Below are 24,990 nucleotides of genomic sequence, written 5' to 3' on the forward strand. Positions count from 1 at the left end.
CACCAGACAGAGTCGAATCTGGATCTTGTGATCCACAGAGAGCATGTCCTTTGCATCTCTGCTTCCTGGTGGAAAGGACCATTCAGTATCACTGCTACCACACATCTTTTGGGTGGTGCTTTCCCCAGACTTGTAAAGCTTCCAGATCTGCGTGAGCTTCACAACATCCAGCTGAATCTCAGTGGAGAGTTTTCTCTGGAGTTATCTCTTGTTAAAGCTTTCCTCTCTCCCTCTCTCTCTCCCCTCTCTTTCTCTCCCTCTCTCCCTCCTTCCCTCCCTCCCTCCCTCTCTCTCTCACTCTCTCCCTCCTCTCTCCCTCTCTCTCCTCTCTTTCTTAGTCAGCCAAAGGGGTGCTGATGCAAAATACTAGAAACCGTTTGGTTTTTATAAAGGGTATTTATTTGGGGTAGGAGCTTACAGATACTAGGCCATAAAGCATCAGTTACTTCCCTCACCAAAGTCTGTTTTCACTGTTGGAGGAAGATGGCTTCCGATGTCTTCCAAGAGCTCAGGCTTCCTGGGGCTGGCTTCTCTTTCCTCTGTGAGTTTACTTTCCAGGCCTCCAGCTTAAGGCTTCAGCATCGAACTCCAACATCAAAACTCCAACATTAAAAACCCTTAGTTCTGTTCTTTCCCATGCCTTTTATCAGAGTCCCCACCCTTTCTGGTACAAGAGGTTTACATAATTACTGAATCAAATAAACCTATGAATCCAATATAATCTAATATGCCCAGAGGAAAAGATCAGTTTACAAACATAATGCAATATTTCTTTTTGGAATTTATCAATAACATCAAGCTGCTACACTCTCCTTTCTGGTCCTGTGTCCTCCTAACTCTAGTTTACTTGGACTCCCAGAAGTCATCAGCTCCCTCTTCCTGGGCTTCCCCTAACGCAGGGGTCCTGGAAACTGTCAAGGCAGTGAATTGGGCCATGCTGGTACTCACATTATTTCCCTTCCCCTTAAATCAGTCACAACCTCCCCCCCCCAGGGATCCTATTCTTCCTGACCTGCTGTGCAGTGACTTGAAAATTGTTGGTTTTAAATATATATATATTGTCAGTTTTTGAAAAATCATTTGGCAGGAGGGAAATCCAGTGTTGGTTACTCCTTCCAACAGAAAAAGTAAGTTCCCTTGCTACTTCAAGGATAAGAGGGAAGCTCACAAGCCTGCTGCTCCCGCTGTGTGTTGCAGGATTTGGGGGGCAGAAAGGAGCCTGTTCCTGAGCGCCAGCAGTCTGCCCCTGGCCTTGTGACTCATGGGGTCCTGAGTTGCTGGTGGCAAGCAATTTGGACAGATCTTGGGCTGGCACTTCAGGCTTCAAAACCGGAGTGGGGGTCCAAGCACGTGACCTCAAAGTCGGTCCATTCACTTGCCCTCACCCACGTTTCCAGTGGGAAACTCCGTGCTGCATTGGCTGGTTGGAGAGAGCTTATAGTAGAGCTGAGCTTTGGTCCCTGTAGAAGCCAAAACAGATTTTAAAAAAAAAGCCATTCCAGTCTCCCTTGGGCAGGGAAGCTGTAGGGGGAATTTTCTGTTGCGGGTACCCCAGCCTCGGGGTAGGCAGCATCCTTGCTTTCCTCCTTTGTCACTGGCAGCTGCCACCTGTAGATGCCTTTCACCTAGGGGGATGGGAACACCTGCACTTCCCTGTCCCATCACTGACTCTCTGTGGCCAATCCTGGGCCCCTCCCAGGGGCCGCGCCCACAGCCTCAAAAGCCAGCCTTGAGGATGAATGGGATATGCCCACTCAGTCCCTGACTTAAGCCACCCCTGACCCAGGACACAAAAGAGGCGATGGAGAGCTGGAAAGGGGCTGAACACACTTTCTGTCTGGGTAGTTTTCAGTGGGACAGGTTGTTCACAGATCATCTGTAAACGGTCCTTCTTAGAAATAATGCATTCATTTTGCTGGGGAGGTGGTGGTGGTATTAGAAGCAGTTGTCTACCAACGTCCTGAAAAGCTGTTTGGTTTTTAAATTCTCAGAAGAAAGGCACCCAAGTTGACTTCGTTTTGGCAGAAAAATTTAGCTACTTTATAAATTAGGTCTTTCAGTACTTGTTATAAAAATTATTGGTTTTCCTATAACAATTATATACAGATATATCCTTTTCATTCATTTAAAACAGTTGACTTTTTAAAATGTTAAAGTGTATCTGGAGATAATTAACATTATTGTTAAGTGCACAGAGCATTTCATTATCTTCATTGGGAATCACTTCACCTATTGGATTTTGTAAATCAGTTACTTTTCATAAAATAATAATAGGATTTGTCCATTTTGTCTTTTTAGTTACTTTCTCTACACAAAGATTTCATTTAATAGAAGTAATACAAAGATTCTGTTCACAAAGAAATCTTTATGAGACCTATGTGAGTGGTTTAAGAGAAATCGTCTTTAATAAATCACTCATCCGCCGCTCACAACTATTTTCTGGGGCGTGGGATGGTGACAGGAGCCGGCAGCCCTGACCGCCGCCTCGCCGGGTCCCTGCGACTCCGGGTGGAGTAGGGCCCGCAGCACCCTCGGGCCCTGGCCTGGAGGTCCTTCTGCCCTGCCCCGCCACCTCCCCCCGCGCCCTGTAATCCTGGGGCGCACCGGCTCTGCCTTCCTCGGACAGAGGTTGGCCCAGTTCCACCCGGGGGCTCTCTTGGGGCTGGAAAACCTTCAGGGGCCGAGGCCCCTCGGGGAGAGGACGACATGCCTCTGGAGGACAGGAGGACACGGGAGAAGCCTCCGGGCCGCTCTCCTGCCTGGAGGAGGCGACCGAGGCTCCTTCCCCGGAACGGAGACCCCCGGGAGCGCGCGCCCCACCCGGGGGCCAGGGCGCAGGCACGCAGGCGCAGCCTTGCATCTCCTGGGAGGAGTGGGTCCGGGAGTGGGATCTTAGGGGTAAGCAAACCCTCTGGCGAGTCCGCGGAGCTCAAGGCCCCGGAGGTTTCGGGTCCACAGCAGTCATCCGTGATTCGCTGTGAAAGAATTTCTTCCTGGAGCGGTGTCTTTCCTCCCTGCTGTGAAGTCGCGTTTTGGCCCCTGGGGCAGGGATTGAGGCTGGGGGTGGGAGTTCTTTATATTCCACAAGTACAAAAGCACGCATTTGTCAAACGTCAGGGAGGAAATGATTTCTGGAGGCAAACGAGGTCATCGCGTCCCCCAAAGAGTCACTCTGAAGCTGCTGTTGCCTTGTCCGCAGGTCACCCCGGAGGGATGTGACCCTGGGGCGCCTCCTGGCAGAGTCCTGCTTACTCTACACCCTGCCACAGGCTCCAAGAGTGCAGCCCAGGGACGGACAAGGCGCACCCCAGGGTTTCTCACCCTGCGGGAACAAAGGAACTCCCCCCAAAGGTAGCAGAGGTGTGTCCCAGCAGGTGGGGGAGGAGCAGGGACTGGCCTCTGGAAGGCGGACAAGTGGCAAGTCTCAGGACACTGCGGCAGTATGTCCATGTGTAACTTCTTTAGGAGCCATAAGGGATAGAAACAGCTTGTAGGTGAAACAAATGGGGTCCAGTCACAAATTATGTGGCAGCATAGAAATCAAATAAAGAAAAGACAGGGCTCTGTGTATTGGTGTTTGGAATGTATACAGGTTAGATCAGTTTTTAAAAATACGTGTCTATTGAGCTTTATGTAAAATATAGTTATAGATATGCAGATAAGGTGGTTTTCCAAAAGCCGAGAGCAAGGATATACTCTGAACAGTAAATAAAATGGTTATTGCTGTGTGATCCAGTAGTGGGTTTCTGGGAGGTTAATAGATATTACATTAGTGATGAACAAATATTGAAGCACTGCGACTAACCAAGGTCAATAGTTTACAGTATGGCTTACACTTTGCACAATTTTATAGATTTTGAGAAAATGTACAATGGCCTGTATCCATCATTACAATTATGCAGAACAATTCCAATGCAGCAAAAATGCCCATGGTACACCTATTCTTCTCTCCCCTCAGAACCTCTGGTGATCACTTTCTCTATATCAATGTTTCAAGGTCTTCCGTGACTACAATAATAATTAGTCTACTTTGGTCCATGGTTGCATTCTCCCCATTATGTTTGTTCATTCCTCAATCTTGATGACTTTGAGATAGTCCTACCACTTTCATATAATATCTTACTGTGATATGTTGCCTTGAGGGTAAAAATATTCTCCAGTGACAAAAAGAATAATTTGAAACATCGTGCCTCTGAAGCCTCCCATGAACAAGTGTGCTATGTGTCACTTACATATCTTAGGTAATTTCTGGAGGAGGAAGTGACAAATTCCTCACTTACTTCTGATGGATAAAATTACACTTTCAGCAAAAGGAAATATACATACAAGGTGGAAATTTTCAATTTTTAAAAACTTTTAAACATTTATTCAGACGCATAAGAAAATTAAATCACTGAAATACAGATTTCCATATTTTGTAAATCTATATTTTTTATGTGGTTGCCAGTCCACTGCTCACTGTGTCCTTTATTATCACTAGATTTAGATAAATAAACTTAACGAATATATTTTGAGGATTCTACTTTAGATCATGCACCTGGATTAATCATGAAGTGCCTTTTTGTAAGCTCCATACTCATTCCAAACCACAAAGTACTGGTCTTTTTCCTAATTTCCACTGAACCTTCATTGCATCCACAAGAAGTTTCTACCCTCAGGCACATGAATTGTTTGGGAAAAAAATGTTCCCAGTCCTTTCACTAAAAGATGCATTTCAAATGCCATTTTACTTTTTCCTATATAATAAATTACAACGGAAAATTATCTATTCATATCTTTTATTGTGCGTTATTATGAAATGTAAAGATAATTCAAACGAGAAGAAAATACCTAAAACACTTAGAGGTGCATGGTCAGTGGAAATCATTTAAATTCAGATTTCAAATTTTAGATGTTTCATAGTGTCATGAAGAGGGTGATCAATAACAGCCTTTGAGCATAAAAATGCACAATATTGAATAGAATTGCAGCAGATATGGAATGAAAATATGTTTGCAAGTGGAAAAGGATTCACATCCCAATTTTTCACCTGTTAAGCCCAGTAAGAACTGTCATACAGTCTTAAATCGACATCTGAAGAATGAATAGAACTAAGGCAGATGAAGTGAGAGCAGAGGGGAGAAGGAAAACTGTTTCCGGTAGAAAATGAGAAGGAGAGCATGGTGGCTGGGAAGAAGAGAAAGCATTGTACCGTGTCTGGTGCCTGGAACGTAAGTGTGTGTCCTGAGGAACAATGATAATTGAGGCTGGACTTAGGGGGCAGGTTAGAGTAGACCATGAACTGTGAAGAGCTTCCTGGGGTGGGAGGTGGAAAGGACTTGTCCTGCTTGAGAATTCTTTAAGGTGCCTGTACTCTGAGGAAGTGTGCCACACATATGACTGAGCTCAAAGTGCAAAACAACTCAAATTGCCATTGTATTTAAGTGTACGACTTAAATATCCCCAAAAAGCAGCTTCCCAAGGACGAGGTGGCCGAGTGGTTAAGGCGATGGACTGCTAATCCATTGTGCTGTGCACGCGTGGGTTCGAATCCCATCCTCGTCGGGCTTGTTTTCCTTCAGTGGGGAATTCTTGTTTACCGCCCTTGTCGCCTTGCCAAAGAAAAGATACACATTCTACAACTTACCCTTATCCCTTCCTCTCACTTCTCTCTCCCCTCCGTTGAGAGAAGTTTCATAAAACAGAAAGCAAATCAATTAAAAGGTTGAGAGATTGAGAGGTGAATTTTCTTGTCTGGTTTATTATTATTATTGAAATAATGAAATTGCTCTAATAACGATTGAAGTGATGAATGCACAACTATGTGACTATACCAAACACCACTGATTGTACATTTTGGATGAATTGTATGTTTATTAATATGAATCCATAATAATTTTTAAAAAAAGAATTCCGCTGTAGTTTTCTCCCCATCCCAAGGCTGAAGGCAAATAGTTGGATACTGTGTTAAAAAATAACTTGGCTTGGTTTTTTTTCCTTTTTTCTCTTCATTATGGTCATGGTGTTCATTTGAAATGTAATTTGGTTCATTTCTTTCCGTTTTCTGTCCGGTTTGGATTGTCTTTTTTTCCTCCTTGCCAAGGTTCCAGGCAAGTGTCACTCCTGCACATGTCCCTTCCACCTTGTGCCCATCACCAGCACCTTTTTAGGTAATCAGCTTCACTGTGTTCTGGTTTATCCTTCACTACTCACTTTTTTGTTAAATAAAAACTAGAGGTGTATTTTCTTATTCCCACTTCTTTTCTTTCACAAAAATTAGCGCACTACACATGCTCTTTTGCATTTTGCCTTTTTTCATTTAATGTCTTCTGGAAATTACTCATTCTGCTGCACGGAACCCTATCGCGCCTGCGCGTCACACCACCCAACCCGTCTTCTGTGCCTGGACCCTGAGCGTTAGACAAAGTGCTGCTGGGGACAACGTCAGTTCGGGTGTTGAATTAGGGGACGTTCAATTAGACCAACCAAAGTAATGAGGAACCAACCAAATAAAGGAGAAAACTAGGCTCTCCTTTTATCACCTTCTTTCTTTTTTTTAAAATTTGGTATTCTCTTCTGTGAATTCTCATTATTTGGGGTGCTCATTGGTTAGAGGAATTTATATTTTCTTGTTATAATATAAGGTTGTAACATAAGAACTCACTAGAGACTGCTTTAATTATGTTCTTTCAAAAATATATTTTAAAATGTTACTGCGACTTTCCCTTTTCGGGGTTTTCCCCGTAGAATTCTGCTGCACAACTTCCTAACTTCAATGCAATTCCTTTTTCCTTCCATTTCACATTTAACTTCTTTGCTTCTGTTTTTCCCATGAAGTTTCATACAAATCTAGTTTATGGACATATGTAGAGATACAGGTATTGCTTTAGGGAAGAATTAGCAGCATTCCCGTTAACTCTGATCTGAAATGAATAAATCCGCCTAGGAGAAAATGAAGGCGTGCCAATGAGCAGAAGATTCGCGCTCAGGTGAAAACGCAACACAGGCGCTGTTCTTCCCTTCCCCTCTCCTCCCCTCGCCTCCTCCCTCCCCACCCTTCCCGGTTCCTTCCCCCATCCCCTGGGGGCTCCCCTCCCCGCCCGCACCCTCTTCCTCGCCCTCAGCGCCCACCCCCGTCCCCTGACAGAGGCGGGTGCCGCTGCCGCAGCTGCTGTCGCGGGGGCGGCGGAGTCGGCTTCGCAGAAAAGTAGCTCGATGAGTGTCCAGAGCAGCAGTGGAGTTTCTAGGGACCGCCGCCCTGGTCCCAGCTCCCCCACCCCGGCTCGGCGACGGCAGCCAGGGCCCTGCTCAGCCACACGCTGCCCGGGGGAGGTGCGATGGCCGAGCGTCAGAGTCTGGATCCAAGAAGCAAGACTCGCTGGAAGCTAGATGGACAGCAGGTGCAAGCGGGAGCACTAAAAGCTGGGGCATTGGAGCTAAAGCCCACGCCCTCAGACGAACAACAAAAATTACCTGAAAAATACCAAAAATGATTAAGTAAGTGCATATCAGTGAGCAAGAAACTACTTATTGAGAAGAGTAAGAAAAACTGTCAAGCAGAGAGAAGAGTGTGCAAGACAGATTACACCTTGGGCACTTCACAACAGTTGGACCTGGTGCTTCTTTCACTGAACAATGGACAGATGATTTTGCGTTTCAGAATCTTGTGAAGAAGCAAGAATGGGTGAGTCAGCAAAGGGAAGACATTGAAAGACAAAGGAAGCTTGGAGCTAAACGCAGACCTCCCACGAGTGATAATTCTCAGGTACCCTCTTCTGATGCTGAACCAGAACAAAGGGAAAACAAAGCAATCACGGAGCAGAAAAGGATCCCTTTGTTAGACCAAACTTACCACAACTGCTGACTGTGGCAGAATATCAGGAACAGGGAGCAATTTTCACATTTAGGCTAAGACACCTCAAAAAGGAAGAGGCAGAAATCCAGGTGAGGCAGGCTGGTTTAGGGAATGGGAAGATGAGTCTAAAACCGGGCAGGAAAACATGGCTGCGAAACACATGGCCATGGCATCCCCCTGAAAGGCCCTGAGGGAAAGACCCCACCAGAAGGCTCGCAAGAACTGAGCCAGGAGAACTCCATTTGGCAGGAGATTTCATCCGGGTCAAGGGAAAACCCCGATATCCTTCAGCGCCTCGTCATTGGGCTCCCTGGGGAACAGATGGGTGGGGTGATCAATCAGAACAGCAAACAGCTGGGACCCCTTCCCCAAACATTAGCAAGGAGAGGAATAATTAACAGCTTGAAAGGGAAGTACCCAAGCCAAATCTCTCTCTCTCTGCCTGGAGCAGCCCGCACCTACACCTGGGAATGCTTAATCTGTTATTTTCTCCCATTTCTATCCTCTTCTCCCATTTCCTTAATAACTACTGGCCTAACTAAACCAGCATGCTCTTAAATTCTTCTGTGTAACATAGCCAAAAACCTAGAGGAATCCGACTTCACAGGCCGACCTTGAACGTTTGGAAAGAGTCAGAAACCTTCATATTCTGGAACTGAAAAGAATAAACAATGAAGATAATTCACAGTTCAAAGATCACCCAACATTAAATCAAAGATATTTATTACTTCATCTGCTTAGTAGAGGTGGCTTTAGTGAAGTATGTAAGAATTTTGACCTTTATGAATTGAGATATATTGCTGTGAAGATCCATCAGCTTAATAAAAGCTAGAGAGACAAGAAGAAAACTACCACAAACAAGCCTTTAGAGAGTATAGAATACATAAAAAACCAGGTCACCCAAGAATAGTTAACCTCTATGGTTATTTCTCTTTGGATAGAGACACAGTTTTGTGCAGTGTTAGAATATTGTGAAGGAAATGACTTGGATTTCTATCTGAAGCTGCATAAATTAGTGTCAAAGAAAGAAGGTAGGTAAGTTGTAATGCAGATTGTGAATGCACTAAGATATCTCAATGACCATATTATACATTATGATCTCAAGCCAGGGAACATCGTCTGGTAGATGGAACAGCATGTGGAGAAATCAAAATCACTGCTTTTGGTCTGTCTAAGATGAGGGATGGTGGTAACTATGGTGTAGATGGAATGGCTCTAACTTCCCAAGGGACGGGCACCTATTTACCTCCTGAGTGTTTTGTAGTTGAAAAAGAGTCACCAAAGATTTCCAACAAGATTGATGTGTGGTCGCTTGGAGTCATCTTTTTTCAGTGTCTTTATGGTAGAAACTCATTTGGTCACAATCAATCTCAACAAGATATCCTTCAAGAAAATGCAATATTAAAATCACAGAAGTCCAGTTCCCTGTAAAACCAGCTGTAAGCAGCGAAGCTAAGGCCTTCGTAAGTCACTGCGGCATCCTGAAAAGAAGAGCGATTTGATGTGCACCAGCTGACTGACCCATACCTTCTCCCTCACATGAGAAGATGAAATTCTTCAAGAAACTTCCACATGGCTGGGCTGACTGTACCCCTTACACCCCCTTCTCCCAGACTGGCATGATGTCATTGCATTGTCTCCATAGGTACACTAGTGTCTGAGGACGTTTGAGTGCGGTTTTTGTTTTTCTTGTTTTTCACACAGGACACAGTTGAGAACGGTTTGTAAACTGAATTTCTTTATAGTGTCATTGGTGTGAGAATGGATCATGGACAATGAATCAATGTACACTTCTGACGACAACCTTGAGCAGTGAAGGATGAGTCTGTTGTATAAACAGGAATACCATGTTGAGATAGAAGAAAAATGTTTTTTTTGTTGTTTAGTGAAACACTGTAAATAATGATCATAATACTTAAATACATGTGGTTGTTACTGGAGAGTTCTAATATGAAGGGAATTTTTTCATTATTTAAAAAGATGTGTGGGGGGGGTGGATATAGTTCAAGTGGTTGAGCACCTGCTTCCCAAATGGGAAGTCTTGGGTTCAGTCCCCAGTGTCTCCCCAAAACAAAACAAAACAAAAAAGCAAACAACAAGCAAAAAAATGAAAGAAAAAAAACTGAGAGGAGCTGATGTGGCTCGGTGGTTGAATGCCAGCTTCCCACATACAAGGTCTCAGGTATGGCCTTGGTACCTAAAAAAAAAAATGTGGGAAAAAAATGAGACATATTTCTAACACATATGAAATACATGAACTATAATTCCTGGATACATACTTCAGCGTTTGGCAGTTAAACTGCTGAAACCAAAGTAAGAATTGAGTGGCAGCGACAGTTATGTTTTACATAATAGAATGTGAGAGTTAGATTCTTTGGACAAAGACTTTGTCATTTGCCTGTGCTGGCTTTTACTGAGTTGTACTTGAAATCACATGCCCCCCACCCCGGTTATATTAAAGGGAGAGCTGTAATTCCTAGATAGGTACACCTATAGCAAAATGAGCTGCAGGGCAGGGCAGGGCAGGGCAGGGCAGGGCAGGGCAGGGCAGGGCAGGGAAGGGAAGGGCAGGGCAGGGAAGGGAAGGGAAGGGCAGGGAAGGGAAGGGAAGGGAGATCCAGGCACGGTGCTGCTGAAGTGACGAGTCCTTCGAGATGCATATCAAGACATCAGGCTTTAGTTCACAGTGCTCCTCCAGATCCTGGGGGAAGGGCCAGCTATAAGGGAACCTATTATCTCAAGAATGATCTATGCAGCCAGGTTTTAAATTTTCTGTGCTGCCAAGCCAGAAGGGTAGGAGAAAAAATTGAAACATGGATTTGGAGAGATGTAACCAGATATTGAAAAAACCTGACAGAATGGAAAAATTGGTAAGGATTGACCATATATGCAGGATGACAGGATCCAGCAATGTGTTTCCAATTGATAGGTAGGTAACAAAATAATAAGTTTTTCTGCAGTTTACAAAAGAGGTAAAAATATCTTTGAGGTGTGACCTTTCTTACTCACCTGCAAGGCTGGAAGCCCTGTAAGTAAGGTACCAGGCTGATTTTTCCAAGAGGACTTTGTTAATACTGGTTGCATAAGTTCAACCTTAATTCCTTAAATATATCTGGTCGTATCTGATTAAATGGGTATTCATTTAAAATATGACATTGCAGTCAAAACTTTGGTTATATAACTAATGTTTTCAATTACGCCTGTTAATAAGAGGACAGATTCTTTCCGAACTTGTGCAAATAATTACATTGCCATGAAAATAAGAATACTCAAAAGTTTCCTAATTCTGGCGCACGAGGAAGGGTGATGTGATAGTTTTAAGTTTCGTGAATCCCAGAAAAGATTCAAGCTCTTGGAACTAGTCTATTCCTGTGCACGTGAGACCCTTTGATGACAGATTCGCTTCAGGGAACTTTGGATTAGATTACTCTTGACTAGCTGGCTTTAGGGCCTTTGAGGTGTGGCCAGGTTGGGTCTCTCTCTGCCCTCTTTCTGGAGCCTTATATAAACTGGGAACTGAAAGCAGAAGCACACAGAGAAAGACAGCTACCATTTAACCTGCCATGTGAGAGGACTCCAGTATCACCTACAGCTGCAGAACGACAGAGAAACCCCAAAAGACTGAGAGAGAGGCCGGGAGCTGAAGCAACGAAGCCCCTGAGAGGCTAGGCCCAGAGGGCAGCTTGGTGCTGAAAGAGAAGAGAAGTTGGAGAAGAAAGCAGAGAGATTGGCAGAGCTGCCATATTGCCTTGCTACATGCCAGAAGTCCAGGATGCAGTAGCCGAACTTTGATGAGACAGTAGCTTTGATCATGCCTTGAGTTGGACATTCTCAGAACTGTAAAAATTTCCCCTAATAAATCCCATCATAAAAGCCAACCCATTTCTTGTGTTTTGCTCCAGCATAGTTAGCAAACTGAAACAGGAAAAAAATATAAATGTTTCATTTTTATACATAAAAGCATAGCCAATTAAATTGTTATGAGTTTAAGGCAGCTTAAGGGAAAAGACCAGGGGTTTCTTATATCCAGGAAGTAGAACATTAAAGCATCACTGATATTTCAAACAACACCCATATCGTTCTTCATCAGGTCACTCAGTACCTTGTAATTGAGATTGAGATTGTGTTAGCAATCTCATGAATCTATCAGCTTTTCCACTACAGTTCTGATAATTCTGACTCGCTAAGGTGGTGTGGTCCCAAAGTTATTTAAACGTCATTCGAAGCCTGTGGCCCAGAGCACCTGGCACAGTCTTTTCCGTGTGTTTTGCGACAGTCCATGTTTAATTGAAGATGAAGGACCTGGCCTGGACTTTACTGCGAGCACTTTCAGGGAAGTATCATCTTTTGTAGATGACAAAAGACTTAAAATGGCCATGCTTGACTTATTAGTATTTTACAAAAGTGAAAGTTCATTACAAAAATAATGTAAGTGAATAAGGAAAGTTGGTTGTTTTGCAGCATGCAACATTTTAAAAGCATAACTGAAATCGTGGCCAATAATATTACTGGTTGTTGCCCAATATCAGGCAATATAGTACCAGGACTCATCACAGATAGTGAGAACATTGACAAATACCTAGGAACTTTATACAATTTTAGAAATATTTATATTGTCATTAAATATAAATGTATTAGCACTAGCATATTCTTCATCGTGGTACCCTCCTGGCACCTCCATATCAAGTGACGTGGAAGCAGATGCTTTCCACTGGGGAATGGCAGAGAAGCAGAACTTGAAAGAGGAAAAAGTGACCATTTCACTGTCGTGCCTCTAGGACCCTTAGAGCCTGAATCTCCTTTTGAGCTACAGGTTTCTGCCACCTGGACACCTACCAACTGGTCCTTTTGGTAGAAGGAGGGAGCAGTTGGAATTCACAGACCCCTGAGGTTTTGGACCAAGAAGTTCCTAGCATTTTTTTTCTCATCTTCATTTTTTTTCATTAATAAGGAAACCTTGACTATGTCGTTTAACTAATCTGTGCTCATTTGTGTATCTTTCTGAAAAGTAGAGGATCCAAATGAGTTAGGTGTTAGAATGAGATGAGATGAAAGTACCTGGACAGAACTTTTTTCGGGAGGCCCTGGAAGCAGGCGCTCAACCACTTGAGCTACATCTGCTCCCCAGGACAGGAGTTTTTAGGAGTAATGCTTCCATAACTTGTTGAGCTGCCTTTTCCTGTTATTTTATTATTTTGAGTTTGAAATAAAGTTTGAATTTTAAAAAAAAAGACATTCCTAGATGTAGCCTAACACTGCTCTCCCTTCAAGACGCAACATTTAGTGTGCTATTGGGCCTTGGTGGAAATGGAAAGGATTGCTAAGCGCTCCCAGGTCCTCCCGAGGCCAGAAATACTACCATGCCCTGGGTTCTGCGTAATCCGAGCACTCACCCAGGCAGTGCCCAACAACAGAGCATCATCAAATGGAAGTGGTTTATTCAGGATTGTACTCAGCCAGGCCCCCAGGGAGTGACACCTGCACTGCCCCCCCCAACAATGATCCTGTTGCAACACCAGATGGGGGCCCTTTCCTACCTGCATTGACATCTTGGGGACCCTGACTCGAGGGTGCCCCACCAGATGCTCGGTCCTGGTTCCCTGATGGTTCAGCCAAGCTGAAGCCATAAGGTACCCATCGGGCAGTAGGCACTGTTTCCCTTGCCTCAGGCAAAGTATATACTACCTCTGGCACTGGAAGAGGTTCCCAATGGGTCAAAGCACAAGTGATCCTCTTAGCCCTGAAACACTCAGACATAACCACCCCCACATACCCGATTACTGACTCAGGGCCGTTGCCAAAGACTTAGCGGTCTGACCAGGTTCATGGAGGGAACACGGTTGGAGAAGCAGAAGTTCCCTGGTGCAGGGCAGAGACCTTTGGAAACAGTTTCTGGGGTGGGAAGATATCATCTATGGTACCCATGTTGATGTACATGGCAAAGGCCCACGTCACGGTGAACATGATTGGAATGACATGGCCAATAAAGGAGGTGCCCAGCTGCTTTCTACCCCCAGTGAGGCCAGAGATCATTCTGGGGGAGAGGCAGAGGATGAGCCTGCCTGGAGAATGAGGACAGTAAACTTACCCTTGAGGACATCCATGAAATAACTGAACTTCCCCTGGCTGCTTCCACCACTGGATGGATCCACCACCTAACCTGGACATGGAAAATTCAATACCATGAAATCATGGGCCCAAGAACATGTAGTACCTCTCATTAAAATAGAGATGGCATCTGCAAGCCAGGGCTGGAAAAGAGCATTTAGGGGCCTCACTGGGCCGCTCAGGGCAAGTGGGTTATATTGGCCCCCTCCTGCCATCTCAAGATACGTCCTATGCCCTGGACATTGTAGACTCCTATTCAGGCGATGGCCTTCCCATCCCAGTTCATTGTGCAGATGCAGTACATACATGTGTTATCTCGGAGAAGTGGCTTTGCCATCCCTTTGGGTACCAAGGCAAGGATCCCACTTTATTGCACAATCACTCAATGATAGGCCCAGATGCACAGAATTAAATGAACCTTTCATGTCACCCACAATGGACAGGTGGCTGACATTCTGGAAAACTATAATGGGCATCTAAAAGAGGAGCCTTAGCATCTACACCCTGACAACCCTCTTACTGGAAGGACTACCTGCCTTACTTGGGCCCTCTGGAAGCTGAACTCAGCCATTCTCTGGAAAGGAAACAGCCCTATCCTGCTTCCTAGAACAGGAAGGGGGCAAGGGTTGGCGGGGGGAACCCAGGCTTTTCTGCACATCTGCCCTTAATACCATGAGATGAGGATTGGCCCTGAAAGGGGGACCAAGGACACACCACTTGAGGCTCTCCTTTTCAGCACTGTTCAGGGATCATCCTGCTTTTCATCCCATTACACCCACCACACGATTCCCAGGTGGGAGTTTAGGGCTGCCAGGCAGAGGGGTGGGATGATGGAAGTGGGTCCAGAAGTGCTTAACACACATGGGTGAAAATCCAGTGGATTGGACCTGCAGAGTACGACCCACACATACTGGAGGTTAGTGGTTGATGCCTACCCCTGGCTGGGCCATCGGTCCTCTTGGCAATAGTCATGGGATAACTTTGAGGAATCCTGACAACTCTCATCTATCAGGAAATGGTGGAAGTGGGGTGGAACATATGGGCAAGGCACTCAGATCAATTGCAAAGAAGTGAGATTATAGCTCAAGGCAAGGGACAGATAGACTGGGTAGCTTTAGAAGGAAAAGATAAGTCATAGCAGATTAACCAAGAAAAATGTCTCTATAGGAGGTGGTTGCACAACCACCACGTCAGGACTAGCTGTAACTCCCTTCTTCTGTTTCTGTAGCCTTGGTCTGGAGGCAACCTGGAAGGAAAACACCTGCATCCTGACCTGGCCATTACAGCAGCAGGGACCCTGACTGACAGCATTCTCCCTCTCTCCTCCTTGTCGAGTCTGGGTTGCCACTAAGGAGCTGAATTCATCAGGCAGTCCTTCATTCATAGCTGTGACAAAGTTAATGGCACACTCATTGGCTGGGCACCCTTCTTTTCCATATCCTGGGACAACTTGTCAGGATGCAACAATTGGCAAATGACTCAGTCATCTTTCTGCTAGCATCCCTGAGAAGACCAGTGATTCTTCAAGGGTGGGCTGTATCTTCAGAATTTATCTTCCTTTGTGGAGGAAACAGAACCCCCACTGGTCGGGCCACTCCTGCATAGGTCTTTAGACAGAAACGGGCAATGAAATTCCTAGCCAGTTCGGCTGCTTCCCTCTATCTATTGTCCTGGGCAGAATGTGATTTGTCTGGGGGGTAAATGACTCTGGATTTACCTCTTTTAGCAGCTCATTTTTGCCCTGCCTGGCAGGAAGTACCAGTGAGCACATGACTCTCTAGAGACTTCCTCCTACACCAATGATTGGTGCATGTGTTAATGCTGACACCTCCTTCTGTATGTGGATAGCTCAGCAGAGGTGGACCAGGGGGTGACTAAAATCCAGTGGCAAGCCCACTGGTTGCAAGTGTACAAAAAGATTCTATGTGGGACCTCTTCAGCTGGCTCCTGGGGCGGGGGCACGGATGCGGTCATTATTCCGGCAGGCCTGATCACCCCACCTGGAATAAAGGTATGCATAGGCATCATCAAAGCCCTCCTGATGTGCTGCAGCCATTGGTACTCCAAAACCTTTGCTGTCAACATCTTTAGGAGTGAGGGGGAAATAGGCTCAACCTCTCTCCACTTTTATGACGGAGGTGGGATGTGGCCTTATGTTGCAAAAGCTAATGTATTTTGGGACTTGAGAATTGTCCTGAATGACGTTGCAATGACAGATACTGGTCATTATGTATCTTGCCATAACCTACAGAATTGGGTGGGAGAGAGTGTAAACTACAGTGTAAACTTTAATCCAAGCTTAGTGGCTCCAAAATGTGTTCATCAATTGCAATGAATGTACCACACTAACGAAGGATGTTGTTAATGTAGGAAAATATGGGAGGTGTGGGGAGTGAGGCATGTGGGAATCCCCTATATTTATTATGTAACATTTGTGTAACCTAAGTATCTTTAAAAAAAAAAATAGATGTAATATGCTGGCATTTTCGGGACATTGGAATTGTCCTGAATGATGCTGCAGTGACAGACACAGGCCATTATATATCTTGTCATAACTTACAAAAATGTGTGGGACAGAGTTTAAATTGTAATGTAAACTATAATCCACACTGTGGATGCCAACATGTGTTCATCAATTGTAACGAAGGTATCACACTAATGAAGGATGTTGTTAATGTGGGAAAGTACGAGAGGGGTAGGGAGTGGGGTATATGGGAATCTCCTACATTTTTTACGTAACATTTATGTAATCTAAGTATCTTTTTTAAAAAAAAGGCTAATGCAGAGGACTGTAGGATAGACCTGCTTGGGGGACTGAGAGGTGGACTGCTGTGGAAGTCATGGACACAGTGGCCATCTCACAGCCCTTGCCTAGCCACCTCCTTTCCCCCTCTTGCTTGTTTGCAGGTATTTGGTGTGTTTCCATTTTGCAAGAGACTGTAAGCAGCCAGGAAGAGATGTTAAATTTGAACTAGTCCTAGCTCCTTGCCAGGGCACAGTGTTTGCTTGATGAATGCTTTTTGCTTATTGTCAGGGTCCATTCCTGCCTGGGATATATAAAAACCCAAGACTCAGGCAGTACAAGTGTCCCTCATCTCCTAGGTAAAGTGAAGCATGCAGAGCCACCATCCACCAATGCCTCCCCGAAGGACTGGCCTTGATGAGACCTCTCCCCCTGCTCTTTGGACCCTTTATTCTATGAAAATAATAAAATAGTCACTTACTAAAAATCTGTTTTTTTCCTGAGCCTAGGTACTACTTCCCTCAGCTTTACAATAGTATTTTTATTACAAAGTCTCTTAACTTTGATGCAGTCAGCTTGATGAATAATTTATTTTGGGCTGCAAGAGTCTTCTTTGCCCCAAGGATATATAAGCATAGTCTATAAATTCTTTTGAATTTTAATAATTTTATTTCTTATAATTAGAGTCTTTAATTCATCTGGATTTTGTTTTAAATATAGATGAGGCAAAATTATTTTTCTAGAGTTTGACTATTTATACCAACAGCTTGTTGAGAAGTCCATTAACTTTAATCTGAAAATACTAATTCAACTCTACCATTTTCACATTTGATATCCTCCTAAGGGGTCTTAACTCTTTCCAAGATTTCAATATTTTAATCTACATTGATGATGCTCAAATCTTTCTCTAGCCCTGACCAGACACTCCATCCAATCAGTTGCTCAAGCCAAAAATCTTTATCCTTGATTCCTCTCTTCATCTCATACACCACAACCAATCTAAGAGCAAATCCTTCTAAATATATAAAAATTCAAACACTTCTCTTCACTTACACTGTGATCACCTTGGTCTGGGTCACTGCTATCTCTGGATTCCTGTAGCACCCTCTTCTGGGATTTCTCCACTTCTATTCTTCCTTCTTTACAGCTCCATTTCAGCTGACGGCCATAATGATCCTCTAAAAGTGAGTCAGATCATGTCATTCTTTTGCCCCAAAGCCTCCCTGGACTCACTCAGACCCACTTGCTTCTTGGGCCCTTGGACCAGCTATTTCTGCTCCTGATTTGCCTAGAATCCTCTTCTCTCATACACAGGTATAGCTGTCTGTCATCAAGTTCAGATCTGCTCAGATGTCAAATTTGCATAAGATCTACAATGAAATTGCAGTCCAATCTTAATCCACTTATCCTACTTTCTATATATTTGCCATATTTATAATCTCCATTACATAGCAGTTAAATATTTTTTATTATGAATGGCTATTTTCTTATTTCTCCCATTAAAATAGAAGTTCCACAAAAGCAGGAATTTTGTCTATCATAGACATATCCCAAACATTAGAAGAGTTCCTGTAATTTACCAGGAATTTAATAATTTTTGAATGACAGTCCATTGGATAATGGACAGTCCATTGAATATTTTCTTGTTGTAGCATAGTCTTTCACTCAACCTGTTGGAAATTCAATGTATTGATTTTCTGCCAAAATTGGGTTATTCACTTTTCCAAGCCATGGAAAAGCCACTCTTAGATGACTAAGTCAGTCTCCTGTAACTCCCCCTTATCCTCACCCTGATAAATCCCCTCTGCCAACAACCGTGCAATCTCTCACCAAGTCCTGCTCCTTAATCTCTCCTCTTCCCTTCCCCACAACCACTGTCAACTACATGGTTCAGACTTGCATCTTTAAATTTTCTGGTGTCTCTGCAGTCCAGCCCCCTCCCCATCTCCAAGCCTCTAATCTGTCCCCATTTTGTTCCCCTTTCACATGACAGCCAGAGTTCTAAAATCTAAGTATAAACTTGCCTCTTTTCTGATTAAATTCTTTCCATAACTCTTCATTGTATTTCCGATGTCCATACTACACTACATGTTTTATAAGTTTCTCCATGATCTGCTTCTGATAAGCCTTGCAACCTTATTCTCAGCCCTGCCTAACCCCTTGGAAACTGTCCCAATAGGTTTTGCTCTGTTTTCCTTATGTGTCCATGCACAAGTTTTGTCCTTGGTCCACAGTGCCGTTCACCACTTGGCACCTAGTGCACACACTGTTAAGGCAGAGTTCAAGTTTCAAGTCTTAGTCTTAGAGCGATGTCCTTCTTCCCTGCTCCCATTCCCCTGGTATTCGTCCCTTGTTCTGGAGTCACTGGATTAGTTGCCAGTCTCCCCACTACATTGCAACCTCCAAAACAGGGGTTGTCCTTCAGCTCTGAATGTCCATTAGCCTCACACGGTATAAGGCCTGGTTAAATTATCATGCAGAGAGCAGTATAGAATGTCTAATGCTTGCTCCCTTGCCACTATCTGTAGGATGGAAGTCATGGGTTGTGGAATGACTTAAAAAGTGAGAAGTGAGCACAAACTCTAGGGCCGTTTAGACCTATATCCCAAATCGGTCCTTTACTGGCTGTGTAGCCTCAGACAACTTTCTTAACCTCTGCCTCTGTATTGGTGTAAGTTTAACAGTAATTCCTATATTACAGCCTTATTTCAACAATTTATTTTTATTTAAGATTGCTTATTTATCCAATTAGGACTTTGTCAAGGTACCCATAAAATAGTAGATAGATGAACTCAGGGTGTCATTCTTTTTACCTTTTCATCAGGATGGCAAGAGTGCTAAGGAATATGCAACAACCTAATCATAGGCCTCCCATTAGTTACAGAGCAGGGATTGGCTTAGATACCTGCTGTGCCCACCTTTCTTCTTTGTTCTCAGATCCAAGAGGGCTTTGTGTCCTGCCTGCTTTCTCTCAGAGAGGTGTGAATGTGGAGATGTGACTTAATGAGGTCCAAATTAAAAGAAACAGCAAAAGGCAAGGTTTGGTTCCCTAATTTAGCATTTCTAGCTTGAGACAGACCATGACTTGTAGAATAAAGAAACCCTGCCTTTCCTGCCCTTGGCCCTACTACTTGTTGAGATGCCAACCCTTAAGGTCAAGACACTGCTGTAGATTCAGGAATCAGCACTTGTAGACATGCTGCTTCCTCATTCAATTAGCCAGGCTCCAGAAACCTTTACACAGTTAAATCTGGCTCTATCAACATAGCATCACTCCTACAGGTCATTCTTCCTCCAAACTCAACCAAACCCTCAAAATACACATCAGCATCAGAAAAAGTGAAGGGAACCAGTCTCCATATATACATACTATGGAGTAACAAATGGGGCAGATGGGGAATGAAGAAGTGGCAAGCAGGAAAGGCGAACTTTCCTATTCCACAATTGGAGGGAAACTGGCCAAGAGCATCCCTTTCCTGGAATGCGGAGTGACCTCTGGAGTCTGACAGGTTGACTCCTAACTCACCAAGTTTTAGGGTCTAAATTGGCAGAGAGAAGGATGGGGCTGGAATTTATCTCTCTTGAGAAAAGATTAAAATGCCTTGGTGGGAGGAAGTAGTACTGCAAGAGCATCTCACTTGGGTGGTCTCAAAGGTTGACCACTGATCCTCAAGGAAAAGCTGAATTCAAGGTCAAATTACATCAAAAGCTTCTCTAAGCTCCCATTGAGGAACAAAGCAGCAAGAAATGAAGAAGCAGCATGCCTAGGGATTCAGAGAAAGGAAACCACTTCTTAGAGACAGATAAAAAAGACTAAGATTTAGGGAGAATCCATTTCTCCTCCCAAAGATGCAAGACAGCATCCGTGTACTTGCTGCCTTCCTGGCTTGCCTGTTCCCAGAGAATAAAGTAGGAAGTGTGCTCTGACCGAGCTGACACCTGACACAGAAAGGAGTGGGCAAGAAGAAGTGGGCAAGGCCTGTTCAAGTCCAGCTGGTTTGGTTCCACCTGGCCTCATTCTGCTACCCTCTCTAGATGGTTTGGTTCTCCACCTTCGAGAATGTAGATTAAGACTCACAGGGTGAATGCCTAAAGCTCTAGCTTTAGGTATGGGATATGTTCGCTTTAGAGAATTGGAAAAGACTGTACTTTAGAACAGTACTGAGGTCCAAAACAGGGTACAGGTGACAGGGAACACAGGCTATTTCTTGTGAGTGTGATGCCTTCGAGAATGCCCTTGTTCCCGATTCTTTGGGGTTTTTGACTTTGCACCAATGGAAAATGAAGGGGCTGATGATCTGAAAGATCCTCTCCCCACCTGAGCAGGTGGAGAGGGCATCCCAAAGCCAAGGCTGCTGCTTGCCTCGACTGGTCCAGACACAGGGGTGCTCTGAGCAAAGGGGACCATGGAGGGACCTCCAAACATAGTCTTTCTTACAGAAGTGCTGGACCCCCCCAAAGTAAAAGGCATGCTCTGGCTGGGCAAGCCTTGAGTGTTCTTGCTCCAGCCTTTTCCAAAGAGGGCGCTGGTGCTGCTGGTCCCACTCAGTCCTCCTCCAATGCTAACTGTTCCAGAGCTGGAGCTCACGTCTGGAACAATCATGCTGATTCCAGACTCCCCGCAGTCCATAGGGGTCACTAATCCCCCAAAGGCAAAGGGTCGTGGGGCTGTGCTGCCAAACACTGAGCCACAAGCCCCACTCTGGTGAGTCTGGGTGACGACTCCAAAACTAGACGTAGTAGTTTGACCAAAGGGCAAACCTGCTGGAGTGCCGCCAAAGGCTGGTTGGCTACTGGCAGGAATGTGAACAGGAGGGGCTAAGGGTGGCAAACCCCCAAAGGCAGATTCTGTTGTACTGCTGAAAGCTGGCCAAGCTGGAGTTGGGGTTGGGGTTAGGGGTGCCACTGCTGAATTCCCTAAAAGGAAAGAGTTGCTGAAGCTTGGGGTAAGGAATGGCTGGGGAGCTCCTTGCTTCTGCCCATCTGTGGCCCCAAATGCAGGCTGGGGAGCAGCTCCGGAGGACGGGGGCAAGGGTGGCTTTGTGCTTGGCACAGAGGGAATCATGGATGCTGGAGTCAGACTGGAGTTGCCAGATGATGATGCAGGCTGGTTTGGGGTCACTAGAGCTGAGGCTGACAGAGGGTCACCCATAGCTCTGAAATTGGCCATGTGGCTGCTAGGGGATATATGGACAGCACTGGGAAGAACCTTGCTAAAGATGGTGACTGTGTGTACAGGAGGAATGGTAGGTCGTTGGTGTGGTGGGAAAATGAAGCCTGAGGCTGGGGAGAAGCTGGCCCTCAAAGCACAGGCAGCCCCAAGAAGGAAAGTGTGGCAAGTGGAAGGGATGGAGTAAGGGGTGCCGGGGACATCCACTACACCAGAATCTAAAGACGGCTTGGAAGCAGCGTCCTTGGCCTTGTTGGCTGGGACGGTGGACATGACTACAGAGGTGGCCTTGACCAGACCATCAAAGAGATGGGTAGAAAAAGGAGTCGCGGGAGGAGAAGTGGGCTTGGAGGGGAAAGGAGGTGTCATGGGCATAGTTTTCAATTGTTCTATACTGCCGGAGATAGGCTTGAAGGTGGGAGTCAAGAGGCCTGCAGCTGTGGAGAGGGAAGAGCCGGGAGATGCTGCAGTTGTGGTTGAAATTCTGGAATATAAGGAGCCTCCAAGCTCACCACTGGGCGGGGAACCAAAAACCGGTTTCAACATGGGGGAAGCAGAAGTTGCAGCAGAAGATGCAGATGCAGGAAGATGGGGACTTGGGCCACTCATCACTCCAGACAAAGTCCTTGGCATGGGGGGTGCCACTGGGGTAGTGGCAGGAGGGCCTGGGAGCGTGGCAGACCTGTCGGCCTGAGTGGTCAAAGGTAGCCTGGTGGCATCAGTGACTGGAGATGTGGGAGGAGCTGGGGTCACAAGGATGGAAGTCTTTTCGGACTTTGAGGTTGAAGAGGTGCCCGGAAGGGGCTCTGACTGTGGGGAACCGAGTGCTGCCTGCAGGCTGGGTGTCTTCAGAGGCGAATGGGCCACACTTGTTGTCTCTCCGGTAGATCGTGCGAAGGCCAGTGCACCGGGAGACGTCTGCATTTTTTTAAAGCTTTCCAACTGAGGATTTGTGCCCGGGGTTGGAACGGCCCCTGCAGAAGATAGGGAAGGCTGAATTTCAGGCCAAGTCTCCGTGACAGGGTCTACGGTGGCTTCAGCCTTTGCCTCTCCGGCTTTGCTGCTCCCCTGGAGGCCAGCTTTCTTCCCCAAGGCCAGCTCCTCCGCAAGGCCTGCCCAGCCAAGCTGGGGAGGTGGGGTCACCGATGGCAGGCTCCCAGGGCTAGACGGCAGCAGCGCCATCTTCTGATTCTCCTGCTCAGAACCGCCAGAAGCTCCTGGGGACTCCTTCCCTGACACCGGTGGGGCCGGCGAGTGAGTCTGATGACCTCTTCCTTTCTTTTTTACTGGCCACTCAGGTGTTTGGGGTGATGCACTAGGACCCCTTCTCTTCCACGACTCAGAGAAATCTCTAGAAGAGCTGTAGGAGCTTGTAATGGCATTTCTTTTGGAGCTGAGGGGGCCACCTGTGTGTGAGCTGGTCAAGGAGCTCCTGGAGGTGCAAGTGGACCTCCTGCTCAAGCTGTGATCTGAGCTCCAGGAGCGGAGGCTTCTCTTCAGAGGCCCAGGCCTGGGCACAAAAGAAGCGAGGACTCCGTTTTTCATCAGGGGCTTGAACGCCGACGGTCTGGTCTCCGGACTCCTCTTCCCGACCGAGTTCTCAGGGAATCCTGGTTCTTCCAACCTCGCTCTCCCTTTCCTGCACTCTCTTAGTGCCCTCAGCACGGTCTCCTTCGCACACGGATCTGGGGGCGCCTCGGAGGGCGGGGGCCCCGCAGAGCTGGTTACCTGTGCCCGGGAAGGGGAGGGGGGCCCTCTCCGCTCCGGATGAGCGATCTGGACTCTCACCGGACTCCACGCCGCCCTGGGGTGCCGCAGAGACCAAAGGCTCCGCTTGAAGTAACTCTCCCACCAGTCCGAGGGGAGCGGGCCCATGATGGAATTCTGGGGCCGCCGCATGGGAAAGCGCCTCCAGGCCTCGGGCGCCACCCGCGCGGGGCGGTGGGCGGGATCCCAGGCCGGAGGCCTCCTCGCGGGCCTGTGCCTCGGGGCGGGGTGGGCGCGGTGGACGTGCTGGACCCGGGGGGCCTGGTGGAGGGGCTGAGCCGGCCGGCGGGTCGCAGGCCGCTCGGGCCCATCCGTGGGCGCCGGGGCCGGGGACGCCTGCGGGGGCCTGGACTTGCCCAGGTAACTGCCCATGAGGAGCGCAGCGAAGCCGGGGGCCTTCGAGGAGGGTTTGGCTTCCGAGGTGTCCGACCCGCCGGGCCCGAGGCGCAGCGCGCAGTGTTCAGGTGACGGTTGGGACCCCGGCGCGAGGAAAGCGCGAGGGTCGCGGGGCGCTCTGTCCCTTCCCGGAGGACACGCGGGGCCTCGGCGGCCGGGGCGGTTTGCGCTGCTGTTTGGCGGCGGAAGCAGGGAGCTCGCGCCCGCTCCCGAGCTGCAGAGCTCTCGCCACCGCCGCGGGGACGCTCGAGTTCCCGGAGTGGCGCAGAGCTGCGACTCCGAGGGCGCCGCGTCTCCAGCCTTGCGGCCGGCCGCGAGCTGGACGTCCGGGTTGGGGGCTCCCGCGAGGGTCCATCCGTTCAGTGGTCACCGGAGCCGGGGTGGGAAGCGTGGGGCGGGCCCCGCAGGGCGCGCGGGGACGGCGCGCACAGGAGGGCAGGCCCGGGGGTCTGGATCCTGGACCCACGCGGCTCCAACGGCCTCGGCGCCCTCGGCGGGCCAGGCAGCTGCAGGCGGAATCTGCCGCCGCGGAGGGCGCGCGCTGCTGCTGTCCTGTCGCCAGGGCGGCCACCGGGAGGCCCGAGGCGCGAGCGCCGCCGCGCGCCCGAAGCCAGGGCGCCCGACAATTGGGGGCGCTGGTTCCAGGTGGGGTTGATCCCGGCAGCGAAGGCCGGGCTCCGGGGGAAGCCGAAGGTCTGTCAGGCCTACGCCCCCAGAACCTGAGCCCCGGGCAGGGACCCCGCCCAGGCCACGCACCGTCTCCACGCCACCGCCCCCACCTACCCGCTGGAGACCGAGAGCCTGGAGCCGAGCAAAGAGGTGGGAGATGTCTGCCCCGCTCTTGGACAGGATGGGTTTTGAATGGGACTCGCTCTCCTCTGAGTTTTAAATGGCCTTTCTTCATCCCGTGCCGATTTCATTGTTTTTAGAAGTTGTTTCGGTAATCTTTAATTGTTTTTGAAATTTTCAGAA

At 47.1% G+C, this 24,990-nt stretch overlaps 1 protein-coding gene, 1 non-coding gene and 1 pseudogene across 2 annotated transcripts; 2 read left to right on the forward strand and 1 right to left on the reverse strand.

The window, feature by feature from the left end:
• Window positions 1-5,462: 5,462 nt before the first annotated feature.
• Window positions 5,463-5,544, forward strand: TRNAS-GCU (transfer RNA serine (anticodon GCU)). The gene has a single exon. It is a non-coding gene; the product is annotated as a tRNA-Ser (tRNA).
• Window positions 5,545-7,316: 1,772 nt separating this feature from the next.
• Window positions 7,317-9,385, forward strand: LOC101434615 (serine/threonine-protein kinase tousled-like 1 pseudogene; annotated as a pseudogene).
• Window positions 9,386-20,582: 11,197 nt separating this feature from the next.
• Window positions 20,583-23,994, reverse strand: POM121L2 (POM121 transmembrane nucleoporin like 2). The gene has a single exon (XM_004479724.3). The coding sequence runs from the start codon at window positions 23,992-23,994 to the stop codon at window positions 20,887-20,889; it is 3,108 nt and encodes a 1,035-aa protein (XP_004479781.2). The 3' UTR covers window positions 20,583-20,886.
• Window positions 23,995-24,990: the final 996 nt, after the last annotated feature.

This window comes from Dasypus novemcinctus, chromosome 22 (genome assembly GCF_030445035.2).
Source record: "Dasypus novemcinctus isolate mDasNov1 chromosome 22, mDasNov1.1.hap2, whole genome shotgun sequence".
Taxonomy (NCBI): domain Eukaryota; kingdom Metazoa; phylum Chordata; class Mammalia; order Cingulata; family Dasypodidae; genus Dasypus; species Dasypus novemcinctus.

Excerpts from the sequence above, each read along its gene's own strand:
- POM121L2 (XM_004479724.3), bottom strand. The coding sequence starts at position 23,994 with ATGGGCAGTTACCTGGGCAAGTCCAGGCCCCCGCAGGCGTCCCCGGCC.